The sequence below is a fragment of the Lissotriton helveticus genome, chromosome 6, assembly GCF_964261635.1.
Source record: "Lissotriton helveticus chromosome 6, aLisHel1.1, whole genome shotgun sequence".
NCBI classification, from domain to species: Eukaryota; Metazoa; Chordata; class Amphibia; order Caudata; family Salamandridae; genus Lissotriton; species Lissotriton helveticus.
Genome location: NC_136067.1, coordinates 718,256,049 through 718,282,531, shown reverse-complemented (window position 1 = coordinate 718,282,531; position 26,483 = coordinate 718,256,049). Strand labels below are relative to the sequence as shown.

The 26,483-nt window shown below is 43.0% G+C and overlaps 1 protein-coding gene across 4 annotated transcripts in view; it reads right to left on the bottom strand.

Moving 5' to 3' along the window:
* Nucleotides 1-26,483, bottom strand: part of USP45 (ubiquitin specific peptidase 45) — a 1,947,146-nt gene that overhangs the window by 408,406 nt on the left and 1,512,257 nt on the right. For all 4 annotated transcript variants that reach the window (XM_078648210.1, XM_078648209.1, XM_078648212.1 and 1 more), the window contains one exon: nucleotides 14,847-15,507. In XM_078648210.1, coding sequence (XP_078504336.1) covers nucleotides 14,847-15,507 — 661 coding nt within the window. The remainder of the gene's footprint in view (nucleotides 1-14,846; nucleotides 15,508-26,483) is intronic.

Below are 26,483 nucleotides of genomic sequence, written 5' to 3'. Positions count from 1 at the left end.
TTGGGCAATCTCCTACCCAAGTGCTATACTAATGTACCCCAGTGTCTGCCCCCTAACCTGATGACACTCATAGCACTTAGGGGATGCCTTCCCTGAGGACTTACTATCAAGGAACCATTTCTTCTTCTGATCAGGTGGGAATTGAGAGTCATGAAGGTTAGACCTAATTTGGGGACCTTTAGATAACTCCCTGTTATGTTTGTGTACCACCTCTTTCTTCTGGCGAGGAACCTACCCACCCTGTGGTGGTGAGCCTCAGCAAGGCCTACCAGTGCAAGGGATTTGCCCTTCTCTGCACAGAGTCCTCAGACCAATAGGAAGAAGTTGGCACAGAAACTGGAATAGAAAAGACAGAGTTTAGTAAACCTAATGAGGTGGAACTACATTCACACAACACCCTTCGGCAATGTATAAAGTAGCACACTGACTGGAAGGAGCTTGGTCCTTTTATACCCACACAGGGGCTCAAATGAAGGCGGTACAAGTACAGAATGCTGGTTTCAAATACATACAAGGTCATACAGAGAGTGTGCTGACAAGAAGTGGGAGGGGCTGACAGTTAGCTAATTCTGGTGGACACATCCTGACAGTTACAAGTTGAGGACAGCTGTAAGCTCAGCTGAGCATGTGCGAAGCAGAAGAGGCTAAATATATCTCGTCTCTAGGCAGATTTCAAGGGCAGTTGACAGGAAGGTAGGACAGAGCACATGGCGAGCACATGGCAAACAAAATGGCTGCCAGAAATACAAAATGGATTCCACACAATGGACAAGATAGTCTCTAAATACAAGATGTCTTCTGCTAAATTACAACAACCCTTGTGGTGATTCTCCCCAGATACCTTCGTATGGACCCTGGTGCTGAGCCAGCAGTCCGTATCCTTGGCAAGCTCCCTTGGATCAGTGAGTTTACTATCAATAAGGTGTTGGCTCAGATCTGCAAAACAGAGACTGCACATGGGATCTTCCCCAATCAAATTGAGGAACCCTTGATAATCCTTCACTTCACTGACCTTCACCTAACCATCTAGTGCCTTGCAAAAGGAGTCCACAGAATCCCCTCAGGACTTCTGGACCAGCTTACAGCTATCTTAAACTTCTCAGGGAGGGGAAAGGCCATATTTTCTACCATGGGTGCCCTTCAGGGGGGATAACTCATCTTGATTGATATACATACATATATTATTTTTGTAGGTTGTATCTCAATATTACTATTCTTCTCCTTCCACATTCTCCATATCATCTCCCACTTGCTCCCTTTATAAGGTATGGTCAATGTGTTCAAAGGTTGCGTGGTCTCACTGCTGGGTGAACCATGCCTGAGGACTCTTCAATCATTTCATTACAATATATCATAACATAAATCCAGAATTAATGTTTGTAGAGTGCGCTCTCATCCACTGTATTGCAACCCTACTTTAGGCCAGCAGCAGGGACATTGATACAAAGTGTCACCAGCAGTTTTGGGCACTCTGCTACTTATCCCAGTAAGGCAACCAACGGGGTGCAGGGCAAGTGTTCCTCAATCATTTCACAGTAAATAAAATACACTCCACCAATATCTTGCTATCTCAGAGCATTGCCAGCTACATGGAAGAAACTGGCACCTTCTGCATTGCATCTGCGGCAGGTGTTTGGAGTGGTGTTGTTATATTAGGCCATCAACTGTGGTTGGAGTGATGTGTTCTGTGCAGGTATTTGAAGTGTATCAGCTTTTGTTGGCTGTTAAATGTTGCCTATCGGCCTGCCTCTTGTGTGGGTTTCAGCCATGAGTTATTCAGTGCCAGGATTAATAGTGAGTATATGTGTAAAACTCATAACATTTGCAGTATTTGGCCTATGCTTCTAGAGTGGGGTTAACTATGTTACTTTCTTCAGTTTAGTGAATAACACTATGTAGAGTTATCAACATGCATTAGAATGTTGCTAGGTGCTAGGATAGAATGTTATCCTTTGAATACATTGTACTGCTGTGAAGCTGAGCTGGAGGTACCTGTACTTATTTCTCATTAAAGAATACCTGTCTTCACAATTCATATGAAAGTGGATCCTTACATTGGCGACGAGGTCTTAATCTGCGCAGGGGGCAAATAACTATTACCTCCACCCCTGGATGAATTTCCTACTAAGAGCCGTTTACAAGAAGTTAACTAAAATTATCTACCGCTGAATTTCTACATAGGTTGTAAGTACTTTTTCTGTATGATCGTCTGGATGTAGAATCTTTCTACTTCTGCTGAGTCCTGCTACTCTACAATTGATGAACAAAGCAAAACCAAAGGTGGTGATGGACGGAGCGTTGACAATACAAGCACTCACCCCCAGTCAACTGATCTGGGTTTAATCCATCACCGTTGATTAGCCCACTCTGCCACCCCAGTTCAGACATGGCCATATGCAAATCAGTCTGACCCTGTGCCTCATGGGAACAGTCCAGCCCGAACTGTCAAGCCATGCCTTCCCTGGACCGGAAACAAGCTTCCGAGGACCGGTTTATGGCATTACAGCCGTCTTCAGCCCGGCTTGCTTGAATCCAGTGGCAAAGTGAGCAAGGGACTCACGTCTGAGCATACCCTGCCAACTTATGGCGAACAAAGAAAAACCAAAGGTGGTGATGGACGGAGCGTTGACAATACAAGCACTCACCCCCAGTCAACTGATCTGGGTTTAATCCATCACCGTTCTTTAGCCCACTCTGCCACCCCAGTTCAGACATGGCCATATGCAAATCAGTCTGACCCTGTGCCTCATGGGAACAGTCCAGTCCGAACTGCCAAGCCATGCCTTCCCTGGACCGGAAACAAGCTTCCGAGGACCATCAACTGTTGTTTTGCATTTGTCACCCCGAGTGGCTTGGGTATGCTCAGACGTGAGTCCCATGCTCTCCACACTTCTGGAGTCAAGCTATCCTGGCTGAAGACGGCTGATAGCCAGAAACCGGTCCTAGGATGCTTCATTCCGGTCCAGGAAAGACATGGCTTGGCAGTTGGGCTGGACTGTTCCCATGAGGCACAGGGTCAAGGCTGATTTGCATATGGCCATGTCTGAACTGGGGTGGGGTGGAGTGCAAAAAAACGATGGATTTAGGCCCAGATCTCTGTACGGGGGTGAATGTATGACATTGTTCTGCATTCTGTCCATCAACTGTTGTTTTGCACTCTACAATTGATGAAAGCAACCTTGAATGTTAAATTCTGAGTCTGCCTTTGATATTGTTTTACTGATCCAGTGTTATATTTCTGGAACGACAAAATGTGAGGCTGCTGTGCAACCGAGAGTCTACTTCTAGTGTTACAGGGCTTGGACTGTGCTTGTAAAGAGTTCCGAGTACTGTGGAGCTGATAACACACAGATGTACTGTTTGTTTTGCGGTGAGAGACGGTTCAGATAAGGAGGTGATGTGATTGCGGGGCGCAACACATGTCAAGGAAAATTGCGGCGTTTAATTGCTTTCGACGATGTATGGAAAGCGTTGAAGATTTGTTGTTCAAACCTGGAAAGTGATAAAATTTTGAAGATAAACATTAATAACGTCTTGGAACGCTTACCGACCCGTCTACATCGTAATTCTCCGTAAGTTCCTGCTCACGCTGTCTCCTCCCACCACATTCTCCTACAATTCATGCTTGCACTGTCTCCTCGCACCGCTTTCTCTTCTATGTTCATGCGCACGCCCACAAAGGAAGAAGAGCTCTAATTCCTCTTGAAATAAACGTAAGACTCACATTTCGGTGACCATCTAAGACAATTGCGAGAGTTTCATTGAATCTTTATTTGAACACAAAGTTCCACCACGTTTCACCACAAGAATTACAGTTTTACACACAGAAGGATTGCAAGATAAAAAAAAAAGGAGAATTAAGTACTAGGAATTAACTGTTTCCTGGGACAACAAGCTGGTTTGTTATTTTCAATTATTATTTTACTTTGTTGTATTAGCTTGTTATTTCATTCAACTTTACTTTCTTGCAGGTGAGACAGATTGTAATTGATAGTTAATCTTTTACATTTGTTATGGCTGATCAGGGATTATCTGCACCTCCGACCTTTCTCCCCACTCCAGGTGATCCATTAATCCTTTGGAAAGATTGGAAAAAAATTATTTTAACTTACATTCTTGCCACAGGTGCGGATAAATATGGTCCTGTATGGACACACGCAATTTTACTACATAATTTGGGTGTTGAGGGACGGCATTTATATGAGGATCCACCTGAGATTTCTCTTGGGATGGTCAACCAAACAATCTTTATGACAGAGGTCTTCAAACTTTTGATGCCGAGACACCCTTGTAAAACCTTTTTAGGCGTAAGGACCCCCTTCCGACAAAAGTTTCTAGAAACTGGTACTTCTCGTCATCAACAACTATCGACAACCATAAATGCGCCTGTTAGACCTAATCACATCCATCCATCCATCATTCATCCACCCACACTTTCCCACATCCATCCATCCATCTTTCATCCATCCATCCACCCTTTCATCGTTCCATCCATACATCCATCCTTTACCCATCCACCCTTCCATCCATCCATCCATCCATCCACCCATCATTCATCCTCCCACCTTTTCACACATCCATCCATCCATCCACCCTTTCATCCATACATCCATCCTTCATCCACCCACCCTTTCATAAATCCATCCATCCACCCATCATTCATCCCCCCACCTTTTCACACATCCATCCATGCAACCTTTTATCCATCCATCCTTTCATCCTTCCATCCATCCATCCTTCATCCGTCCACCCTTTCATCCTTGCATCCCTACATCCATCCACCCTTTCATCCTTCCATCCATACATCCATCCACCCTTTCATCCATCCATTCACCCATCATTCATCCACCCACCTTCACACATCCATCCATCCAACCTTTTATCCATCCATACATCCATCCTTCATCCATCTACCCTTTCATCCTTCTTTCCATCCATACATACTTCATCCATCCACCCTTTCATCCATAGATCCATGCTAGATCCATCCACCCTTTCATCCATCCATCTATCCACTCATCCATCCATAAACCTTTTCACACATCCATCCATCCACCCTTCATCCATCCACCCTTTCATCCTTACATCCATCCATCCATTCTTCATCCGTCCCTCTTTTCATCCTTCCATCCATACATCCACCCTTCCATCCATACATTTATCCTTCATCCATCCACCCTTTCATCCATCCATCCATCCACCCATCATTCATCCACCTTTTCTGTGCCTCTCTCATGGGGGGGGGGGTCAGTATCCCTCTGTGTCTTCTTCCTTCTTCTTCCTCTCTCATGGGAGGGCATCTCTGTGCCTCCCTGCTGAGGGCGGAGGGCAGACAGGCTGTAGCAACATCTCACCGTGAAGAACAGACTCTCAGGCACATTTCTCACGCACAGGCGCCAGGTATAAGGACTCGTGGGACTTGAACCAATGATTTATGGGACGTGTCAAATGAGTGGGGGGTGGGGGAGGGGAGAGGACCTTTCACGTGCTTTACTGGCGGGACCCACAGCTCCAGGCGCGCAATGTTCATTGAACTCAAAGGGCGACAGCCTCCTCCCCCAGCTCCCCCCCCTTGTGTATTTGAGCCCAGCTGAAACAGCTTCACGGACACACACAAAGCCACAACCGAGTACTTCACAGGTCTTTAAAAGACCTTTTACTTGTTAATGAGGCTTTGATGTTTTTCACCCCTCGGTGTGAATTAGGCCTCCGCCGTGAGCACCCTCAATCAGCCCGACGCCACTAAGGCAAACCACGCGTTTCAAGGAACTGTACGCTCTGACAGAATCTGCGACCCCCTTCCCAGGACTCCACGACCCCCCTGGGGGTCGCGCCCCACAGATTGAAGACCTCTGCTTTATGAGATGACAATGCAAATGTTAGAGTTGCGTTTTACTACTAAAGTGAATGTTGTATTAGAAAGACACAATTTTTTTGTCGTAAACAAAAGATAAAGGAAGATATTGGTACATATGTTGCTGCTTTGAGAGGTCTTTCATTGACGTGTCGTTTTGAGGATTTAGCAGAGTCTCTTATAATCAGATTGTAAGGTGCACTAATAATAATAAAAGAGTGCAAGAGAAGTTGCTTATTAAAGATCCAACTTTAGAAGAAGCAATACAAATTGCTAAAGGTTTAGAACATACTCAGTTGTGGATTAAGGAAATGGAAAGTTGTAGTAATTCCGTAGTACCAAATGTAGTACCAAAACATCAAACAGAAAAAGGATGTGAAGTACAAGCGTACGTAGATGAAACTAAAACTGTTAAGCAAATCACAAAATATCCTAATAAGATTTCAAATAAGCCAAATGATGCTTTACGTGTGAACAGTAATATCGCAGGAACAGGTATGAGAATTATCAAATGTTATCGTTGTGGCGCACCTGGGCATATTGCTTTTAGTCCCAAGTGCATGGGGAGGAATGCATTATGCAGAACTTGTGGGAAGAGAGGGCATCTTGCCAAAGCTTGCAGGACCAAGACTCAATTTGGTCAGATACAAGAGGTGGACGACACGTGTGAGAATGTTCAAGAACTCATGCTATGTATTGATGATTTTAGCGATGTCGATATTTCTAGTGACACATTCCAGAACAAAATGAAGTCATGTTATGATCATTCAGTATTAGAGTGTGATGTTGTTAGAGAGAGTACTTCATTGTTGAACAAACCTCATTGTGTCATAAACCTGGACAAGCATGATGTTACTATGCTAGTAGGTTTGGGGAGTTTGTATATCTTATTATCTATGTAAATGTACTCCCAGGTATGGATGGGTAAAAGTGATCTTGAGTCATGGACCAAACCTGATATTAAAGCTGTTGGGTATGGTGGGAAAGCCATTGATATTTTGGGACTCAAATAGATGATAATCTAATTTAAGGAAAAGAAAGTATACGGGAGAGTATATTTGACCAAGCAGGGGTCCAATCTATTAGGTTGGCTCCATCAAAAAGACTTAAATATCATTCTTAACCCCAATGCCGATGAACCTGTAATGTCTGCGGTTGTGCATGATAATAATTCAACGTATCAAACTAATTTATTTGAGAAGTATCCAAAAGTTTTTTCTGAGGAGCTTGGCAAGCTCAAGAATTTTTCACACAAGGTAATTAACAAAAAAAAACGCTATCCAGTTGGTACATAAGGTGAGAAATTTACCTTATTTGATGAGAGACCCATTGGAATGTAAACTTAAAAAGCTGCTTGCTCAAGGCATTATAGGGCCAATTGAGGCCTCTGAATGGTTGGCTTCCACTGTAGTCGCACCCAAGGATGGTAATAAGATCCGTTTATGTGTAGACTTAATCGACTTAACTCCTTCGACGCTCATGACGAGCTCAGCTCGTCATGGAGTTTCCATTGACTTCAATGGAAATTGCATTGAAGTCCAAGTTCATGCTTAGCATCGAAGTGGTTAAACAGAAATATTTGAGTGGACAGGCAACCTCTACCCAACATTTCTGAGATGTTGACAGCTATGGGTGGTGGTACTGTTTTTAGTGTAATTGATATGTCTGCTGCATATCATCAAATTGACTTAGATGTAGAATCAAGACATCTCACATCCTTTGTCACACCGTTGGGGGCATTTCGCTACTGTAGAATGCCCTTTGGGTTGGCTTCTGCCTCAGCGGTGTTTCAAAGGGTAATGGAAAGGATTTTTGGAAGTATGGATGATGTCTTGTGTTTTCAAGATGAGGTATTGATTGTGGAAAAAGACGACAAACATCATGACACCCTATTGGATAAGGTTTTAAAAAGGATGGAAAAGAATGGCCTGACCATAAAAAGGGAGAAATGTCAATTGAGAAGTGAAAATGTAACATACCTAGGTCATGAAATATGTAAATATGATATTAAGCCTAAAAAGAACATTGTTGCTGCTGTCAAAGACGCTCCTGTTCCTCAAAATAAGGATCACTTTGTCTTTTGTAGGGCTCGCTGAATATTGCTCGAAGCTTGTCAAGGGATTTACTGAGATTGTTGAACCATTAAGATTCACCCCTTTCTTTCCTGTTTCTTTCTTTCAGTCATCCTTTGCCTAATTTCCCAGCAAGTCAATGTAGAGGGATTAGCTAAACATATATCTTAAGTACCTGTAATCATTGCATACATACTACGTTTGGCTAACCCCGTGACAGAAATGCTATTGTATCTGTTTATAAAAAACTAATAAAATATTGAGAAATCAAAAAAGACTACAAATAAAAAAAGGAGCCATTTTTGACTGGAATAAGAAACAAAATGCATTTAACAAAATAAAAAATAGCATGGTTAGTGCTCCTACCCTTGGTCATTTTAATGTCAAGGATAAAACCTACATTACGACTGATGCCAGTGCAGTAGGGATTGGTGGTGTTTTGACTCAGTTAAGTAATGTGGAAGAAAAGATCATTGGTTTGCATCTAGGAGATTACGCGATGCTGAGTTACATATTCAGTGATCGAAAAGGAGGCCCTAGAATGCTGTTGGGGGATAAGGCATTTTTGTGTGGGGTTTGCCATTTAAAATACGTACGGATCACAAACCATTGGCCCATTTATTCAAAGGAGGGAAAGGCATGGAGGGTAGAGTTACCCCTAGAATTTCCAGATGGATGTTATTGGTACTTGAATATAATTTTGTGGTCCAGTATGTTAAGGGTCTAAAAAACGTGGTAGCTGATTATTTATCTAGAATGCCAATAGAAAGTATGGATACAAGTGAGGAAAATGTGATTGAAGAAGTGCTCAGAGGAAGTAGTGATGAATTTGCTTTTAGTAAGGAAGAGTGGACGAGCGCTATGTCAGATGATGAAGTGTTACAACAGGTGCTAGGTTGTGCCTCACAAGGATGGCATGATAATGTCATTGAAGATGCTCGGTTTAGGAGTTTCTACCATGTGGAAAGTGAACTGAGTATATGTGACGGCAAGTTGATGAGGAGATATCAGTTTGTGCCACCAGTGGGGCTAAGAAGTAGAATTGTAAATATTGCACATGAAGGGCATTTGGGAAGGAGTATGACTAAAAGAAGAGTGCGACAGTCATATTAGTGGCCAGGCATGGATGGTGATATAGAAGATGCAGTGAGAGAATGTTGTGCTTGTGCTCAAGCTGAAAAAACCAAAGTTGTTAGACAACCTCCCTTGGCATGTACAACATTCCATAAACGCCCATGGAAAGAGTCGCAATTGATTTTTTAGGACCAATTTCCAGACTTGGTTCTCGCAACAAATTCTTGATGGTTATAGTTGATTACCATTCTAAATGGTTTATGGAAAGAGTATTTTTAAATGAGGGAATTCCTAAGATTCTGGTATCGGATAATTGTGTTCAACTGGTTTTGAGAGAAATGCAAGAATTTCTAAGCAAGTTTGGAATTAATAATGTGAGAGTTGCCATGTTTAGACCACAAGCAAATGGTTTAGTTGAAAGAATCAAATGATAATGGAGAACATTCAATTATCACTTGCAAATGGCTTGCCATGGCGTGAAGAGCTTAAAAAGCTTGTGTGGTCGTATAGAGTGACACCACATTCTATAACAGGTGTGTCACCATTTATATCTCTTAAGGGATGTGAGCCAGGAGTGAAGGAAGTCCCAGGTTGGTTAAAAGATAATGAATGTGATTGGGTTGGCTGAACTGCTGTGGAGAATAGAGTGATTCAACGACAATGTGATGCAACTAAATATTATAATGCTAAGAAATGTGTTAAATGTCTTGATGTTAAAGCTGGATATTGGGTGGTTGTAAGGTATGGTGGAATTGTCATAAAAGGTGACAGCAAATTTTATGCACCAATTCAAGTGAAGTCTGTAAAAAGAGATATTGTTGTTCTGTCCGATGGTTCCGCTTGGAGTACTGGAAACATGTGCAAATGTCATGCTCCTTTGCCTGCTCTTGAAAATAAAAAAAAATGTGTACTTTTAAAGCAGTATTTTCAACTGTTATGCTATTTCTCTTATTATTGAAAATGTAATGTTTATGATTTTATATTTCATTAATGTTATGAGAATGTATAAGGAGGGAGATGTGTAGAGTTATCAGCATGCATTAGAATGTTGCTTATGTTGCTAGGTGCTAGGATAGAATGTCATCTTTTTAATAGATTGTATTGCTGGAAGCTGAGCTGGAAATACCTGTACTTATTCCTCATTAAAGAATACCTGTCTTCACAATTCATGTGAAAGTGGATCTTTACACACGGTCTTAAGCAACCATCATTCGGTCTGGATGTGTTAGCAGTGAGTTGTGGGTAGTACAAAAAATGCACATAGTGTGCCTGGGCCTTTAGTTAGTATATGTATAAGTCAGGGGCCACAAATTCAACCTCTTCCTTTGGTCTGGTAAATGTTTCCCAGTAAACTGTTCACCAACTCATATTAGCCTAAACAATATCATCTTTAATTTAGTGAATATGTTCTTAAGCAGTTGAATAGGGATGTTAAGATTAAGTACATAAATTTGGGCAGCACTACCATTTTAACAATAGAGCTTCTGGCCATTCATGGGGTAGGGTGATACACCTCTCCATTTGTGTTTCCAATTTATCAATTACTCTGCCATAAGTTTTCCGTACCGTATCTCCTATGTAGCAGCAAACATGTATTCCCAGCTACACAGCAACTACCACCAGCATGATCTTATCCTGACGTCATACCAGGAGGACACAGCAAAGAGTTACCCAGCACAGCCTAGCCCATGGGCGGACAGGAAACCTGCCTATACAGCCTGCTGCGCTTCAGGCCACTTCTACTTTTTAGGCCCCTGCCTTTTCCTGCCCTGTAGGAAAGATTCAAGGCTTAGGCCAAAACCTTCAATGGTCCAGTCCAACTCTTGAGGCCCAGGAAGAACGCAGGCCCAGGACTCCCATTGTGAAGCAAAGAGTGCGCACTGAGACCTTATTTTTTACTTAACCTCCCAAACCATAAGGAACAGAGGGCCAACACACCAACTCCCAAAGGCCCATCTAATGCCCCGTGGTTCCATCTGAAGCTGACTAAAGGAGGCTGCCATTAACTCAGTTTGAGAAAAGCAGGCCTCCAGGCCCTATCTATCTCTTAACCATCCCAGCTCCACGACATGAAGGGAAGTCTGCCCTAGACCCAGCTTGGCAGCCCTCTGATCCAAAGCTTCACTGACTCATTGCAAACGTTTGACCAAGCCATCCTGGGTTACAATGCGCAGTCAGTCTATGACATCATATGAAGCAGCAAGGAACAGGTAGGAACCACTTTATGCAAATTGTTCAGATTCTTTCTACACCAAAATTGAGTCCTTTATGTGCCACTACAATCTAGCTCTGTTGCAGGGGCCTGGTCAGGAAGGCAGAAAAAGGGACTCCTAGACGTTGTTGACGGAACTCCGTGATGTGAAAAAAACTCCGCAGAATACCCCCAAGCGACTGAGTGCGGACAAACTGCAGTTTGTGCTGATATTCCAGCCGTTATCGATGGCGAGCGCGTAGTGCAGTGGAGTTTTCTGCAGAAAATTCCACAAACAAACTCCGCAAATGGAGCAGAGTTCACCACCTGGGCCTACTCCATATGGCAGAAACATTGTTCCCAAACATTTAATTAGCCTTATTCTGGTTACTTTGTATATCATTTTGACTAGGCTCATTTTAGGTTCCAGGCTAGAATGTCGCGATAGACTTTTTCCTTTGGGTGTGTTGATTTCAGGCTACTGTTTTACGCCTTTGTGATAACGCATTCTCTCAATGGAGAGCGTTTTCTTCCTCGTTCCAGATTAGGTCAGTTTTTAATGTCTAAACCAAATCTGCTTCCCAAGACTCCTATCTATGTACATGGAAGGCCTTTTGTAGCACTTTACATTTATTTATTTATTTATTTTAACACTTATAAAGCGCACTAATACCAACCGGTGTCCTGGCGCTGAAGTGGTAACTCCCTGAGATTAAGATTCCCCGGCTAAAGGTAAAAAGCCAAGTTTTGAGATGTTTTCTGAACACTAACAGATTGGTGATTGATTTAAGGGTCATGGGGAGGGAGTTCCAAGCCTTTGCCGCTCCTCGGACAAAGCTCCTGCCCCCCCAGCGTGCCTTCCTGATCCGAGCTATATTTATCAGTCCCATACTGGCAGACCTCAGCTGTCTCTCTGGTCTGTACCATTGGAATTGATCCTGAAGAGATACTGGGCCCAAACCGTGCAATGCCTTAAAGACAATGCAGAGGGCTTTAAACATGATCCTCTTTCGCATCGGGAGCCAATGCAATTTCTCCAATTCCTTGGTAGCTGAGGCAAATTTGGGCAGACCTCCAATAAGGCGGGCTGCTGCGTTTTGAAGGACCTGCAGCTTGTTCAACACTCCCTGTTGGGCCTCGAGAAAAAGACTATTACAATAGTCGAGGCGCGAGAGAACAAGTGCCGTCACTACCGTCTTTTTACTTCCCTCAGGTAAAAAGGGGAGCACTTTCCTAATGGTTTTCAAGAGCCAAAATATGGACGAGGTCAACGCCATAACTTGGGGTTTGAAAGAGAGTTGGCTGTCTATGATGACTCCCAGATTTTTTACCTTTTGAGCTGGAGCAGGAAATGTGATACTGTATGTCCTTTTCACAGTTTTTTCGTCTTTTTGTATCATTTAGGCCACGCAGAAGGTAGTCTTTTTGCTATGTATTTCTTTAATATTGCCTGTTTACAGGTTCTATTCTGTGAACCTGCTTAGACGTAAATCATCAGGCAAGGAAGAATTTCACAGAAACTCTTTATATTTATTTTACCATTATAAATTATCTTCCACAAATAACAATCTAACCTCTTGCCCAGAGCTTTGTACTATATTTCCGAATTGCGTGATTGTGAACATGTTTCTCGACACAGTACTATTGACTTGTTTCTTGACTTTCATTTACTTCAGTACTTTCAAGTCACCTGTTTGTTCCTCCTAAGAATGTGACCTCTTCCTTCTTTCTTTTCCGATTCTCTTTAGAAACAAAAACGGGTTATATCAGAAGTTCTCCGTCCTCCTGCGTCTCCTTCGCGAAGGGTTGCTAGGATATACTTCCTTTCTTTTTTTTAAATGGCCGCTACGTGCCTCGTCACTACGCAGAGCACGTTTCCTTATTGCCGTAGTGCCCCTCGTCACTCCGCACAACGTACACTGCTCCACGTCAATCCCCTTGCGTCATAGTCTTCCCTCAGACGCTTGCACAATGGATTGACAACCGATAGCATGCGACGACTCCACGAGCGCCAAACGGCAACACGCGCTGACTTTGCAAGCTCACAAGGTATTTTAAAAGTCGCACTCAACTCGCTTTCCTCGGCGTCCGGTAAACAAACTTTAAAAGATGTACACTGCTTTTCTAGGGTTATTCTCTCTTTTTCCGGCCATTCTTTTTTTTTATTTCAACTTCTGTTTATTAAGTCTCAGATTGAGACACACATAAAAAAAGGGTCACATTGACACAGCGATAAGCCTACAACCCGCATGGGGCCAGCCGCGTGGCGGAACTCAAGATGCGAGCTTCGTGTGGGTTGACATCCGCACATATCCATGCCGGTCCGCACGTCCAGACCATCAAGATCCTCTCAAGGTGCATAGGAAGGGGGCTAAAACAGCGCTGTCCAGTACTCGCCAGCGATGCCCCGCCTTATATATCTTCCAGCAAGGCGGGCAAGTACAAACATACCGAACAGAACCAAACAACCGGCCCAAGGGGCCCAACGTTCAACCAGAGGCCTAGTAGAAGGCAGTCAAAGGAGGAAAGCAGAGGTTAGTAGGAGCATAGAGGAAAAGCAGAAGAAGAACAAAGGGAGTCAGGGGGGGCAGACACAGCAATGAGGGCGTCACAGGTTGCGAGGGGTATAGGGGAGCACCGCATCTTCTACCAGTTGCAAGGCTCGCAGCGCTGGGGGCAAGTTCCTAGCAAATTCACTCTTGCAGAGATAGGCCACTAGCGGCCGCCAGACCTTTTCAAAGCGGGTCGTGCGAGACTGCAGCCGAGCCGAAAGTAACTCCATAGTGATGACTTGCCACAGCCTGCACCCGGCCATTCTTTTAACCACACTTCGCACAACTAAGTCGACCAACTCACACTTCGTTGTTTCACAGGGATTTTCTTCTATTTCTTCGAATTAGGCTTCGCTGTCCATGCTCTTCTCCCCGTTTTCCCTTTTCTTTTTTTTTTCTTTTTCCTTGAATATTGATCGATTTTCTCCTATTTTCTTCTTTTTCTTTTTTAGCCAAGACTTCTTTAAAATGTCTTTTCCTGTCTTCCAATTTCTTCTGCACACGAGATTCTTTTTCACCAACAGAGGTAAAACCTCACTCTGTCCTCATTATTTCTCTGCTAGCCATCGTCGCCATCTGTAGTAAATGAAGTATGCTGGTACTAAGGTATATATATGAATATAAAGATATTTATTGCGAGTAACAGAGAGTAGTTGGTGCTCCCACCAAAGCTAGCAAGTAACTGCCCACAAGAAGAATTGCACAGAACATCAGGACGCAAGGAATCTAAATAGAACAAAGAACTTAAAGGGGAAAGAAGCAAGTAATGCCACATGAGAATACAACAGTTATCACACTATCTAGTGCAAGGCATTGAGATTACAAGTAAGTATTCCGTTTTCAAAGTTCAAGTGTTTCTAATGTAGACCAATTTTACTAGACTGGCAGGCTGTAAAATCCTAAATTTACTGTACATTTCACCAAAAATGAGTCCCTTGATACTAACCAAGCAGTGTTTCAAGAAATGGTGAGCCAAGATTTTGTACATCCCAATTTTTTGTCCCAATCTAACTCTGAACGCGGCAGCTCTGTCATGCCACATGACTTATGTAAATAAAACATGCAACAATAATACAGAAAACAAAATACATTAAAAGCCCTACCACTGCCAGAAGAGTTCCTTTTCCTTTCATTCTTGTCCGTGCATCTCTCACATAAAAGCTTGTTGTTTCCCATCAGCAGCTCCACTGATGTGAAATGGTAGAGACACGACTGTACAGAGCACTCCTTGGAGCTGGCGGTGTAGCCGTGGGACAGGGTCTGAAAAGCAGTCTGGGGGTTCAGGGCTACAGCTGACCTTGCCACTGAGAAAGCAGACCTGTTGGTAAAACACCACCCTTCCTCTCCAGGGGTGGGCTCTAGGCTGCCGAGGCCGAGCCGGGAAATGGCACTGCTGAGGTTCTCTTCATCACAATCATTATTACTGGTCTTGCCAGACGTCCTTTTTTCAGAGCCCTGGACTGTGTCGACGCAGGGCGGGACAGACACACCACTGGCTCTTTCTGGTACTGACTTCAGTGAGCTTTCGCACTCTGAGGCCTCACTGTCCGCATCCACGCTGCTCTCGCAGTGACTGCAGTCCCCTTTATCACTGCCCTCCGAAGGAGTTCCACTGACAACAGCGTCAAGCGTGCCGTTTACATTTCCATCAGTCAGAGGCCCGTCGTCCCCTTCAGAAGTTCTATTTTGCTGCTGCATTATATGACGACTCTCGTCTTCGCATGAGGACACCCTCGTAAGTCCCCTTTCTTGGTTTAATAAATTCTATAAAACAAAGATTGAAGACACTGTGTTAAACTATGCATATTCAGTTTATTTGTGCAGACATCTAACATGCAAATTTACTGATTTACAACTCATGACCAGGTGTTGTGTATGTAATTATTGGTGTTCCTGTATTGGAATAAACTTCTTTAAAACTCTACATATTTGTGGATTTTACTCAACAATTTTGGCGACTTTCTTCAGGAACACAGACAAACCTATTTCTGCTACTTTTCGTCACCTTCGTTAATTCCTTGGATTGTGCGTGAACAATACACTCTCTGGTTTTAATCGTACGTATTGCGCAAGATTGAATTTCCGCTGGCTTGGTTGTGGAAAGACATTTATCCGTGTTTTACCGGGAGTGCTGTTTTTTCCCTGCTACCCCCGCCGAGTCTACATTTTTCAAAAATTCAACTTTACCTACCTGCATTGGAATCCTGCTCCATTGGCGTTGGAATTAGACTTCTAGCACCAGCTGCATTCGTTGTATTCTTCTGTGGAATTCTTGCTCACAGAGTGGATTTCAACTATTCCTGGAAGGTCAGACGCGTTCTTCTCTTCACAGCAGATTGTTCTTCTGGAAGTTCGGGTGACACACGCAACACACGTTCAGCGGTGTGACGTCACTCTGTGATTGTTTCTTCAGAGTTCTGGTGACGCACATAACGCACGCAAGGGTTGTTTCGTAGCGTGAAGTCACTCAGCAGTGCTTGGCAACGGTAGCGGGTTCTTCTAGGCCTTGCCGCCACACTGTGGAGTCCTTATCTCCTCAGGCGCGCAACACCCATTGGAATCAAAGGGCTTCAGCCCCCCCCATCGTGTGTGCCACCGCGGGCTCAGACAGCTCCCGGGCACACACACAGCCACACCCGAGCACTTCACAGGTCTTTAAAAGAGGCTTTGTTGATGTTTCACCCCTTCTAAGAGCCCCTGCAGCTTCACTCTGCCTATTGCTTAAAGTTTCAGCCCCCCCCCAAATAATTCTTAGCCCCCCCCGAAATGTGGCTCTAGTTGCGCCTCTATATCTACTACACATACATTTAATGCATTATTCCTAATTCAGCTCTCAATATTTCATGCCATAAGAGCCATGCTGAGAAAGCATGAGCATAACATTTCTGCTTTTCGAGTGATCGCCACAGAAGCTTGAAGTTCAAGCTTTTTACACGGTACTATATTCCTTTTGATGATTTAAGGAAACATACGTGACTCCCTTCTTCACTCATTGACTAATACTTTCCGTACTTATTTGCACCATTTTTCTGAAATACCTCAAACATTTTTTTTTTAACTAAAGAACAGGGTGAAGTTTGGACATTTTATATTCACGTCTACTTTCACTCTTGCATTGTTTTTCAGTGTAATTTTGTATTTACTCAGTAACATTATGACCACCCAAAATTTTGCATTGCATCCACCCCAAGCTTTTTGGCCAGCTGGTAACAACCCTTGTATGAAGTGGGTAGAGTGGAAGTCTTATTTTCTTAACTTTCTTGACACCATAGATGAAGATGGTAAAATGAAACCGGAGAGGGAAAAAAGTTATTTCTACACTCTATTGGCACAGGTGGTTTAAAAGCTTATGAACAAATGACAAAGACTGTGGGGGAGGCGATGCTAATGTATTTGATGTTGCTTTGCTAGATTTTGACAATTATTTTGTACCAAAAGTTTGCATTGGGATAGTCAGATTCAAATTCTTTCAAAGAAAGGAACAACCGGGTGAGTTGGTGGATGAGTATGTTTCTGCTTTAAGGAAATTGGCTAGCGATTGTAAATTTGATCATCTTCAGGAGCAGTTTATTCATGATCAAGTGGTAATGCAAAGACATTTTGGCTATTGTTGGAAGGCAGAACTTTCCAGTCGAAGTGCAAAGGCACTTAAAGCAGATTCTAAGCGTGGCAATGAAGAAATTATTTGTAAAGTTAACAGGTTATATCACAAAAACAAAAAGGAGTTCACTAAATCTTTTGATTCCTCTAAAAAGAATTATAATGTGAAACCGTCTTCAATAACAAAAAACGATAATTTTAGATGGTATCGTTGCGACAGAGGTTCACACCTCGCTTCTAGTAAGTTTTGTCCTGCCATCAAACAAAGATGTTCTGTTTGTGGTGTGGTAGGGCATTTTGCCAAAGTATGCAGATGAGGAAAAATGATGAAGTCAAATAAATGGGTGGATGAACCTGTTTCAAATGATGAGGAAGACTTTGTAGAGAAAGTCATGCATTGCAATATCCAAGATTCTAATGTGCAGGATATGTTTGTGCTAAACATCAAGGATACTGAGGTGGATATAAAGAAGAAACCCATTTGCTCAATGTCCATTGGTGGAGTGTTAATTGAAGTGTATGCAGATTCTGGATCTCCCTTTACTATTATTAATGTGGAGGTTTGGAATTCCAAGTTTGTACCTAAAATTGGGAAGAATCTCGCTCAGTAAGCCTGATATCAATCCAAAAGGATACTCCGGTGAAAGAATTGATTTACTTGGATTTAGGGAACTTGTTTTTAAATTCAAGAATAGAGATTCTATTGGTAAACTTTATGTGGCAGGATAGGGACCTTCAGCATTAGGTTAGAGGGATCAAGGAGCTCTACATATTGTTTTAAATCCTAATAGCCCTGATGCGGTTATGATCATTGATGAGAGTGCTGCTTTGAGTGACCAAATTCGTAAAAAATGTCCACAAGTTTTCAGTGGTACTATTGGAAAATTAAAAGGGTTTGACAGGGGTGTGGAATTTTTAAAAAAATGTACTTGTCCAGCGGACAAAATTGTGCAGAAAACTACTTGTCCTGCAAAGAAATCTACTTGTCTAACCTATTTCCTAAATCAATTAAACTGACCGCCAAAAGTGTACCTTTGGTCTTAGAGGCATTTTAGACATCCTAGTGCTGAAGTATTGGGAGAACAATGTCAACAAAGAGGGTGCATACACGATTCAGAAATTATACTTTACCCGGTGTATGCTATACTGATAAATCAATATTACATATTAATATTACGTATGTTTTTGTACAAGATATTTACAATGAATATAAAAGATTGTCACAAATCAGCTAGAACCAAATCTTGCATTTTTTTAAATAAAGAACATTGTGGTATAAGCAGACATCCAGGGAGAACCATGAATAATGTGACTGGCAGGACAAATCTAGCAAAAAAAGAACTTGGGGGCCCTTATGACAAAAGCCAGAAGAATTAACTTGTTTGTTTTCAGATGGAGGCTTGAGAGTACTCTAGCAAATTGTGGGGGCATTTTGAAAGGACGTGGGTGCAGACACAGAGGATTTTGACCAGAAACAATTGATGAATAGTTTTGACTTAGTGCTATTGAGATGTGCTCAACCATCATTTTGTCCCGGAAAGCCAACTCACAAGTCTGCAGATAGACAGAAAGGAATGATAGGTTATGGAATAGGGTCACAAATCAATGGCAACTTAAAGAAAGGGTGACCTAGTTGGTTTTTAGAAAGGCAACATAAAAAGTCAGAGAGAGATGGGAAGAGTGGAGATTTAAGTGCATTTGCAAAAGAAGAAAGAGGAATGGAAAAGAATGATGAAAATGCTGAACTTACAGTAAACGTGGCAGTCACCTTGGTCATGAGGTTAATATGGCGGTGGCTGTGCCAGTATTCAGCTTCCAAAAATTGATAATGTTCCCAGTATGTGATTAATACTTCACAAATCCGTAGGTGTCTCCCTCAGGACAGCAGCCAGAGAACAAGTCAATAGTGACCAGTGAGGCAAGTGTTGCACCTGTGCACTGTACACAAGACGTTTAAAATAAAGCACCTGTCAGTCCTCCAGGTGTAATATGTTCTAGGCATGCCCCGACACCAGAACATGGAAAACCCTCCATCACATGTATGACAGAGGTAACAACATTTACAAACATTCACATCAGCATTACTTGGGCTCGTTCTAGAGATGGAAAATGTTTTACAGTGGGAGTCAGTGATGACCAAGAGGTTACATGGAGAGCCAGTGATGTATGGGGGGTGCAGGTGAGTGACAGAGGGATGCAGTGATGTCCTGAGGGAGGAGTTACACGGGGTGGCAGTGATGTAACGGGGTGGGCAGGTGGAAGTAGGAGTTGCAGAGGAATGCAGTGATGCCCTTAGGCAGGGGTTAAAGTGGGAACCACTGATGGACCATTAGTTCACAGCGAAATATAGGAGAGGTCTTAACCCCTTCCATGCTGCAGTCGGCCATTGGCCGACGGCAGCACTACCTGCCCAGTGCTGCCGTCGGCCAATGGCCAGCGCGGCCCGCCCGTTTGCGGAAGTGCCGCACTTCCGCAAAATCGGGGGCGCATGAAACGGGTTAATGAAGGAACCACTTATAGCTTCAGGGGAGGGAATACAACAAAGCTAGGGCTATGCTGATTTTTAAAGAAAAGAGATGGTTTGTCGTTTAAAAGAAAAGGGAGATGAGAAACACAGGGAACTAGATGGTTGGTAGAGGGCAGAAAGAAGGGAGGGCTGCAAGAAAAGAAAGGGGACTTTGATTGGGTAAGAAATACAGCATGGGGGTTAGACTGGGTCACAATGGTAAACTGTACCAATGGCAGAGACTTGACTCAGCAAGAGAAAGGAGATGAGTTGAGCAGGGAATTAGAAAAAAGACAGAGTTCTGAGACTGCAAACAGGAGAAGGAAAGGGTGGTAGACATAGCTTGAGGTGGTTAGGGTGTTACATAGCAAGTAGAGGATGTTCTATAGTTTGTACTTTTGTAATTAATTTATGCCGGCTGGCACACAGCATAAGTACACATTCAATTGCTTATGCTGCCACTCCTGAGAGGTTTTCAAAGTTAGCTGTTTCTGCTTTAAGAAGCTTCTACCTGGAACGTTTCCATGTGGTGTATTTATTTGTTTTGCAAATGATTACTTTCCAGCAGAAAAAACGTCCTTCCTGACTGCCTGGGAGTAAAAGCCTTGGATCTGTGGCGGCATTTCATGTTCAGCTTCATTGCAAGATGTAGCTGTGAAAGAGAATCCGGGGCTCTAGAGGCAGATTTCTTTGGAAACACTTACATTACCTTCTCAACCCAGTTTACTTTCCTATCTATTTGTAAGAAGCATGTTTCTGTTCACTGCATAAACACACTGTCCTACCGTACATGCTGCTTTATTTACCTCTCCCAGTACATTTGAAGTACATTCCTGCCTTATGCAGGCACACAATGCACCAGGCTCTTATGGAAATGTGGCTTTATTATCGGCTGCCACACGGGAGCACGGAGCCACTAATCAAAACCACTTAACCACATTGTGTGATCCTGGGCAAGTGTTAAATTGAAGAGATCACCCTTAGTTTAGCGCCCCAGTTCATCCCTAAAGTCACGCTTACTGCTGCACAGAAAAGCATGTAAAGTCCCTGACAATTTTAACTGCAAGGTTTTGGTAACGTTATTTAATTGAAATTGAGGCACAAAGGGCCAGATAAGCCATGAGGAGAGATAAAGGCATAGTGCAGGTACCGTGTGAAACGTGAGAGGCTCATGGAAAGGGAAGTACTGGCCGGAGCTTTATTGCACACCCTGGTTGTAACATGAGAGGTCTAGGGGCGGGGAAAAGGGGCTGCAGGTGAGGCCTGGGGGGGAGCACAGGCACCAGATAAGTGCAGAGGGAAAGCAATGTGCGAAGTGAATTACTTCACTGCAGGACTCAAATGCGAGTGAGTGGGGAGCGACCTGGGGGCTGAATTTGAGAGGCCCAAGGGCAGCACATCAAAAGGGTGAACAGAGAGCCGAGGTGAGAGCAGGGTCCTCCAGGCTCTTACCCTCCGTTGCGGGCTGTTCTCGGACTGCAGAAGCTGCATCATGTTTCCCTCTTGCTCTAAGGATTGAAAGAGCCAGAAGAGGCGCCTGGAAGCTGCATGAAGGCTTCGTGGAGAAAGACAAAAACCTCTTAGCTGACAGCGCTGTGCAATTTCTGTTTGAACCTGCCAATTTGAACTTAATCATGCTCATATTCAATGGAGACGATGCTGCCTAACAGCCGCAGTGGCCGACTTGGGAGCTGGGGAACCAGGTTCGGTTCTCCGTGTCTGTTCAACATCCTGTGAGTCTGGGCATATCTTTTAATCTCCCCGTGCCTACAGCAATACAATATGAATCCTTCTGTAATGTAACTGCCTCTCACATAAAGCACTTTGTTTCCGTCTGTCTTGATTTACTACAGTGCACAGTCTTCTTGTCCTTTGGACAAAACAGACATTAAAACTTCTTGCCCTTGCAAGAAATCTAGATGTCTCGGGCGTCGGGCGATACAAATTCCCCTCCCCTGGTTTGAACATTGCATTGCCCTAAAAAAGGATGCATGCCCTAAAATACACAAGGCTAGGAACATTCGGATTATAGTAAGAGAAGAAGTGGGGAATGAGTTAGACAAATTGATCAAAGCAGACATTATTGAACCAATCGAATCCTCTGAATTGGTTTCTCCAGTGGTCGTTGCAAGACGTAGCAACGGTAAAATTAGACTCTGCATTAATTTACGCCATTTAAATAACAATATAGTGGTTGACAAGTTTCCACTTCCTAAAACGACAAAAATTCTTGCCCTGGTCAAAGATGCAAAATGTTTTTCCACTATTGACTTATCTGCTGCTTATCATCAGATTCATTTAGCCGAAGAAAGCAAACCATACACTGTGTTCATTACTCCTAAAGGGGATTTCCAATAAAAAAAGGATACGTTTTGGGCTTGCATCAGCCGCTGCCATCTTTCAGAGACTGATGTTTCAGTTCTTTGAAAACATCCTGTCGCAGGGATTCCGTTCTCCTACAGAACTGTGCATAGAGACTTGGAACCTCAGTAAGTTAGGGTGTGCCAAAACTCACCTTAGTACCCAAAATCCCCTACCAGACTAGCTACAGTGTCTCATTGGTTATTACAAACTCCCAATGTTTAGACAAACCAGAACATGGACTTAGTACAAGTAATTAACAAAAGGGGGAGGGAGAGGAAGAAGTGGATTCTGTCTCCCCTGGTAATCTGTATAAACAAAAGGAATCCACTAGGATACATTTTTCCAAATTAATTGGGAGGGGCTCCCACAGCTGTGCGCTGTCCAAAACAAGTAATTAACAAAAGGGGGGAGGGAGAGGAAGAAGTGGATTCTGTCTCCCCTGGTAATCTGTATAAACAAAAGGAATCCACTAGTGGATTCCTTTTGTTTATACACATGGACTTAGTACACCTCAGGTAACGTGGAACACATGAACACTCTTTCGTTATACAATCATTTCAGTCCAGAACAAGGAGTAAATGAGGACGCGTGCACATTTGAAATGTTTATTTTCTAATGCAGTGTTCTCAAACGCTGTGTTAACAACAACAAGGGACCCCAATTCAGTCAGCAGGGGACCTCGGGGAACATACTTTTTAGAACAACAGCGGTCCCATGCATGTAAGTATATATGAACTAATAAATATAGACAGAATCAGATCTATATTTGGAGCGACATATCCAGCCGGACAGAGGTCTTCAAATTTACTCAATAAACAAATGATTCATACAAAAAGAATACCTTCAACAATTCACCAGTGTGGTACACAAGCCTGTGCCCAGACACTGTCAGATCAAATACAGAAGGTAGGTTACGAACAAGAAGGGCTTTATAAGGCAAAAGTAACGTTTTCTGTTTCAGATTCAATTGTACACAAGTATAAACAAAGCACCATTACATCACGTATAAATCAGGTTTTGTATAAGGTGCTAAATAGGTCGACGGCGTTTCGGACCCCTTACTCAATCATGGGGACCATCATCAGGACATTCAATTAATGCCTTAACGTTATTAAGCCTCTAATTGCCGGGCCACTACAATCGGCCGTTTGGAGGCAAGGGGGTGACAGTATAATGACAGCTGGTCAGCCCGGGGTCGGGCGATTTTTCTGAGCCGCGTTACAATAGCGTAATCCGACGGCGCCAGGCTTCTACCGGGTTAGTCGGCAGTTCGATCTGTGCCCTGGCGTTCTCAAACGCAGTATCTTAGCTAATGCAAGCAAACATATTATAAGGAACAAAGTAATCAGCATAGTTACTAGTCCATAGAATACAAAAGGTGAAAGCATGGTAAAATGCTAAAGCGAAGAAGGTTAAACAACACTTAATTCTCACCCTCCCTAGCTATATTATATTATATCTAAGAAGGTCTCTTTGGGCTTTAGCAGGGCGGGCCCATACCTCAGATCCTAGTGGTAAGGGATCACATCATCTTCCACCTGCTCTCTGCATGCGAAGCACCATCAAGTGTGTGTGTATGCTCTGTGCAAAGCAATATAAAACGCGCTTAAAGCCAGAATTTGGCCACAGCTGCATGTATGTTATGTCTAGGAACGTGCGAAGATCAGACCTCATAAGAACTACTGTGTCGAGATATCCTTGAAGGTTTCAGCACTCACTGTACAGACACAGCTCACCAAGCAAAGCTGCTATCAGAGCAATAACATATTATTCTCGTGTGAAGCAAAACATTATACTAGGCTCAAAGCTAAAGTAACAATTATGTGTTGTGTGCAGAAGCAGCAGAAAGGATAAATGGCGTTTAAACTCCTAATAAGCTCAAGGTAACTTAACACAGTGTGAAGGCAAAGCACATCTATATGACACCCTCCCTTGATCAGAGCACTGATAAGATAAGATAAGGGGCACATATTTGAAATGCAGAGTCCAATAACGATAGTCAGTTCAAATTCGTGTAATTGAGAAAAAAAATATTTTTGTCACCCAAAACAACAAAATCTCACCATCATGACAATTTAGTGTTCACTTTAATCAAAGTCAATAGGTCTGGGGCTCAAAAAGTTTTCCATAGCTCCAGAAAAAAAAATATGAAAAATGTTTAATGTCAACCATGGCATCAACAGACTTTAGTCTAGCATCGAATATGCAAAATAAGCAGTAACAGCTTCCAAAAGGAAGTCACTGTTCTCATCCGAAAAGAGTTCAGCCATCCAATTCAATAGTGGGAAAGAACATATATACTCTTCAATTACCGGAGACTCTAGCACCATCAGAGGGCAACTCGCTGGGTTCTCAATGAAGCTGTGTGGCAAGAAATCTTGCGCCGCTGCGAATATATTCCAACGACCCAGCATTCCATGCATCGCTGCAAAGGCCATAATCCCTCCATCAGAACAAAGCAATTCATGAGCTACTAAGGGACTCATGAGCAGGTTATAATCGACTTCAGGCGACACCACATTGCAGAGACACAAATCCAAGGCCCAATCGAAATCGCAGCTCAGGCAATGAAAAACAGGCTGAACACATGTAAAATAGGAAAATCGAAATGATAATCCATAAGCTGCACTCAAGGTGGTGAGCGGCAGCGCACCATAGTATTCAAGCATCCTGTTGCGAAACAGTGCCAGCCGCGACAGCTCATCTTGGAACACAGGATGTGCATCCATTTCGAATGAAACAAAACAGCAAAAGCACGCCTGCAGCCAACGCCAGTAAAACGGGAAATCCACCAAATAGGCTGGAAAAGATTGAATGAAAGAAAGCAGGAATGACCCCAAATATCTTTTAAAATGAAGTCACTAGACCACTGCTAACTAATTTTAAAAAGTGCGCCAGCCCCGTTGTGGAGGACGCGTTAAAGATTGTATGAATCAGTTCACCGAAATGCAATGGAAGGTCAGTATTTAATAATGCATGCACCTCCGTGCGGGTGTTAGCCACGTGAAGGACAAATGTTTCACGAGTTGATGTCAGGGCAACTTCTTTTTGGGACAAAAGAGCCCTTATTTGACTCATCTAATTGAACTCTGCTTTCAAGGTCGGAATTCTCGGTCAGATGGAAACATCCAAGTTCCCATGCGTGAGTGGATACAACACATTTTTACAGCAAACCACACGTACAGTCAGTAACGATATAAGCAATGCCTTTTAATAACCCACAGCAATCTTCATTATTTAAAAGTAAATAACTGCTGTTTGCCAGTAATGTGAATGTGGGGATGATAGCGGGCACGGGTGTACCTTTTAAAACACAGGCTAAATTAGGCTGTTCTTGATTGCAAGAGCTGTGTAATTGAATACGTCTACACATTAATGAGTGATCTGGTGTTTCGGTGCACTCTTCACCTTTCAGATAAAGTTCCTTTCCCTCCCTAAGGCATCAGTATGTAAAAGGAAGCGACCAGGCTTCATGCAGATAGGAGCTACCAAGAGCCTCGTATCGACCAATGGCAAAATATTTCATACAATTTTTGAATTCGAAAAGAGCAAATGGTAAAGTTATTAATCCGTGGATAAGCCACGTTGCAGTAGTGGCCTCTGCCACAGAGAATGGTAAAGACTCCAATCGTTCAATGTGTAACATGGAAAAAGATGCATCTCTCATTGAAAGCAAATGCTGCTTGTCAGTTAAATTAAACTGGGCAAAAAGAGAAGAGGTATTCATGTAATTCCAAGGCACTTTCCCGGACTTAAGAGTCTGCAGGGTCCACGCAAACTGCATAACAGAACGCAATTGATTTTGACCATGGTATAACACAGACACTTCATCTTGCACAATATCAACAACAGATGACACAATATTATCCAATGTGTAAATGCGGGAAGAAAGCGTGTTAATGCTATTATCCACAACAGCAAGCACTTTTTCTAAATTAGCTTGATCAATAGCCCTAAGGGGGGTAGCCGCTTCAATCTGTGATGTTTTTCAGACTTCATTATAAACTGCATATATCCATCTTTTAGATCTACCTCTAGCCGGGCCTTTTATGAAATCATTCAAATCACCATCGTCAGTCAGTTTAGATAAATGCAGTTTAACTGACACCAAGGTAGAATGTTTGAGCCAATTCTGACATAATTTGCCTACTGAATAAGTAGTGACAGAATGGTCATTCTCGAAACGGGGATCGACCCTGACCTGTGTAAAGCCATCAGCTGAACCCAGAAATCGATGTTGGCACAAGTCTGCACTTCTGTGCCACAGCAG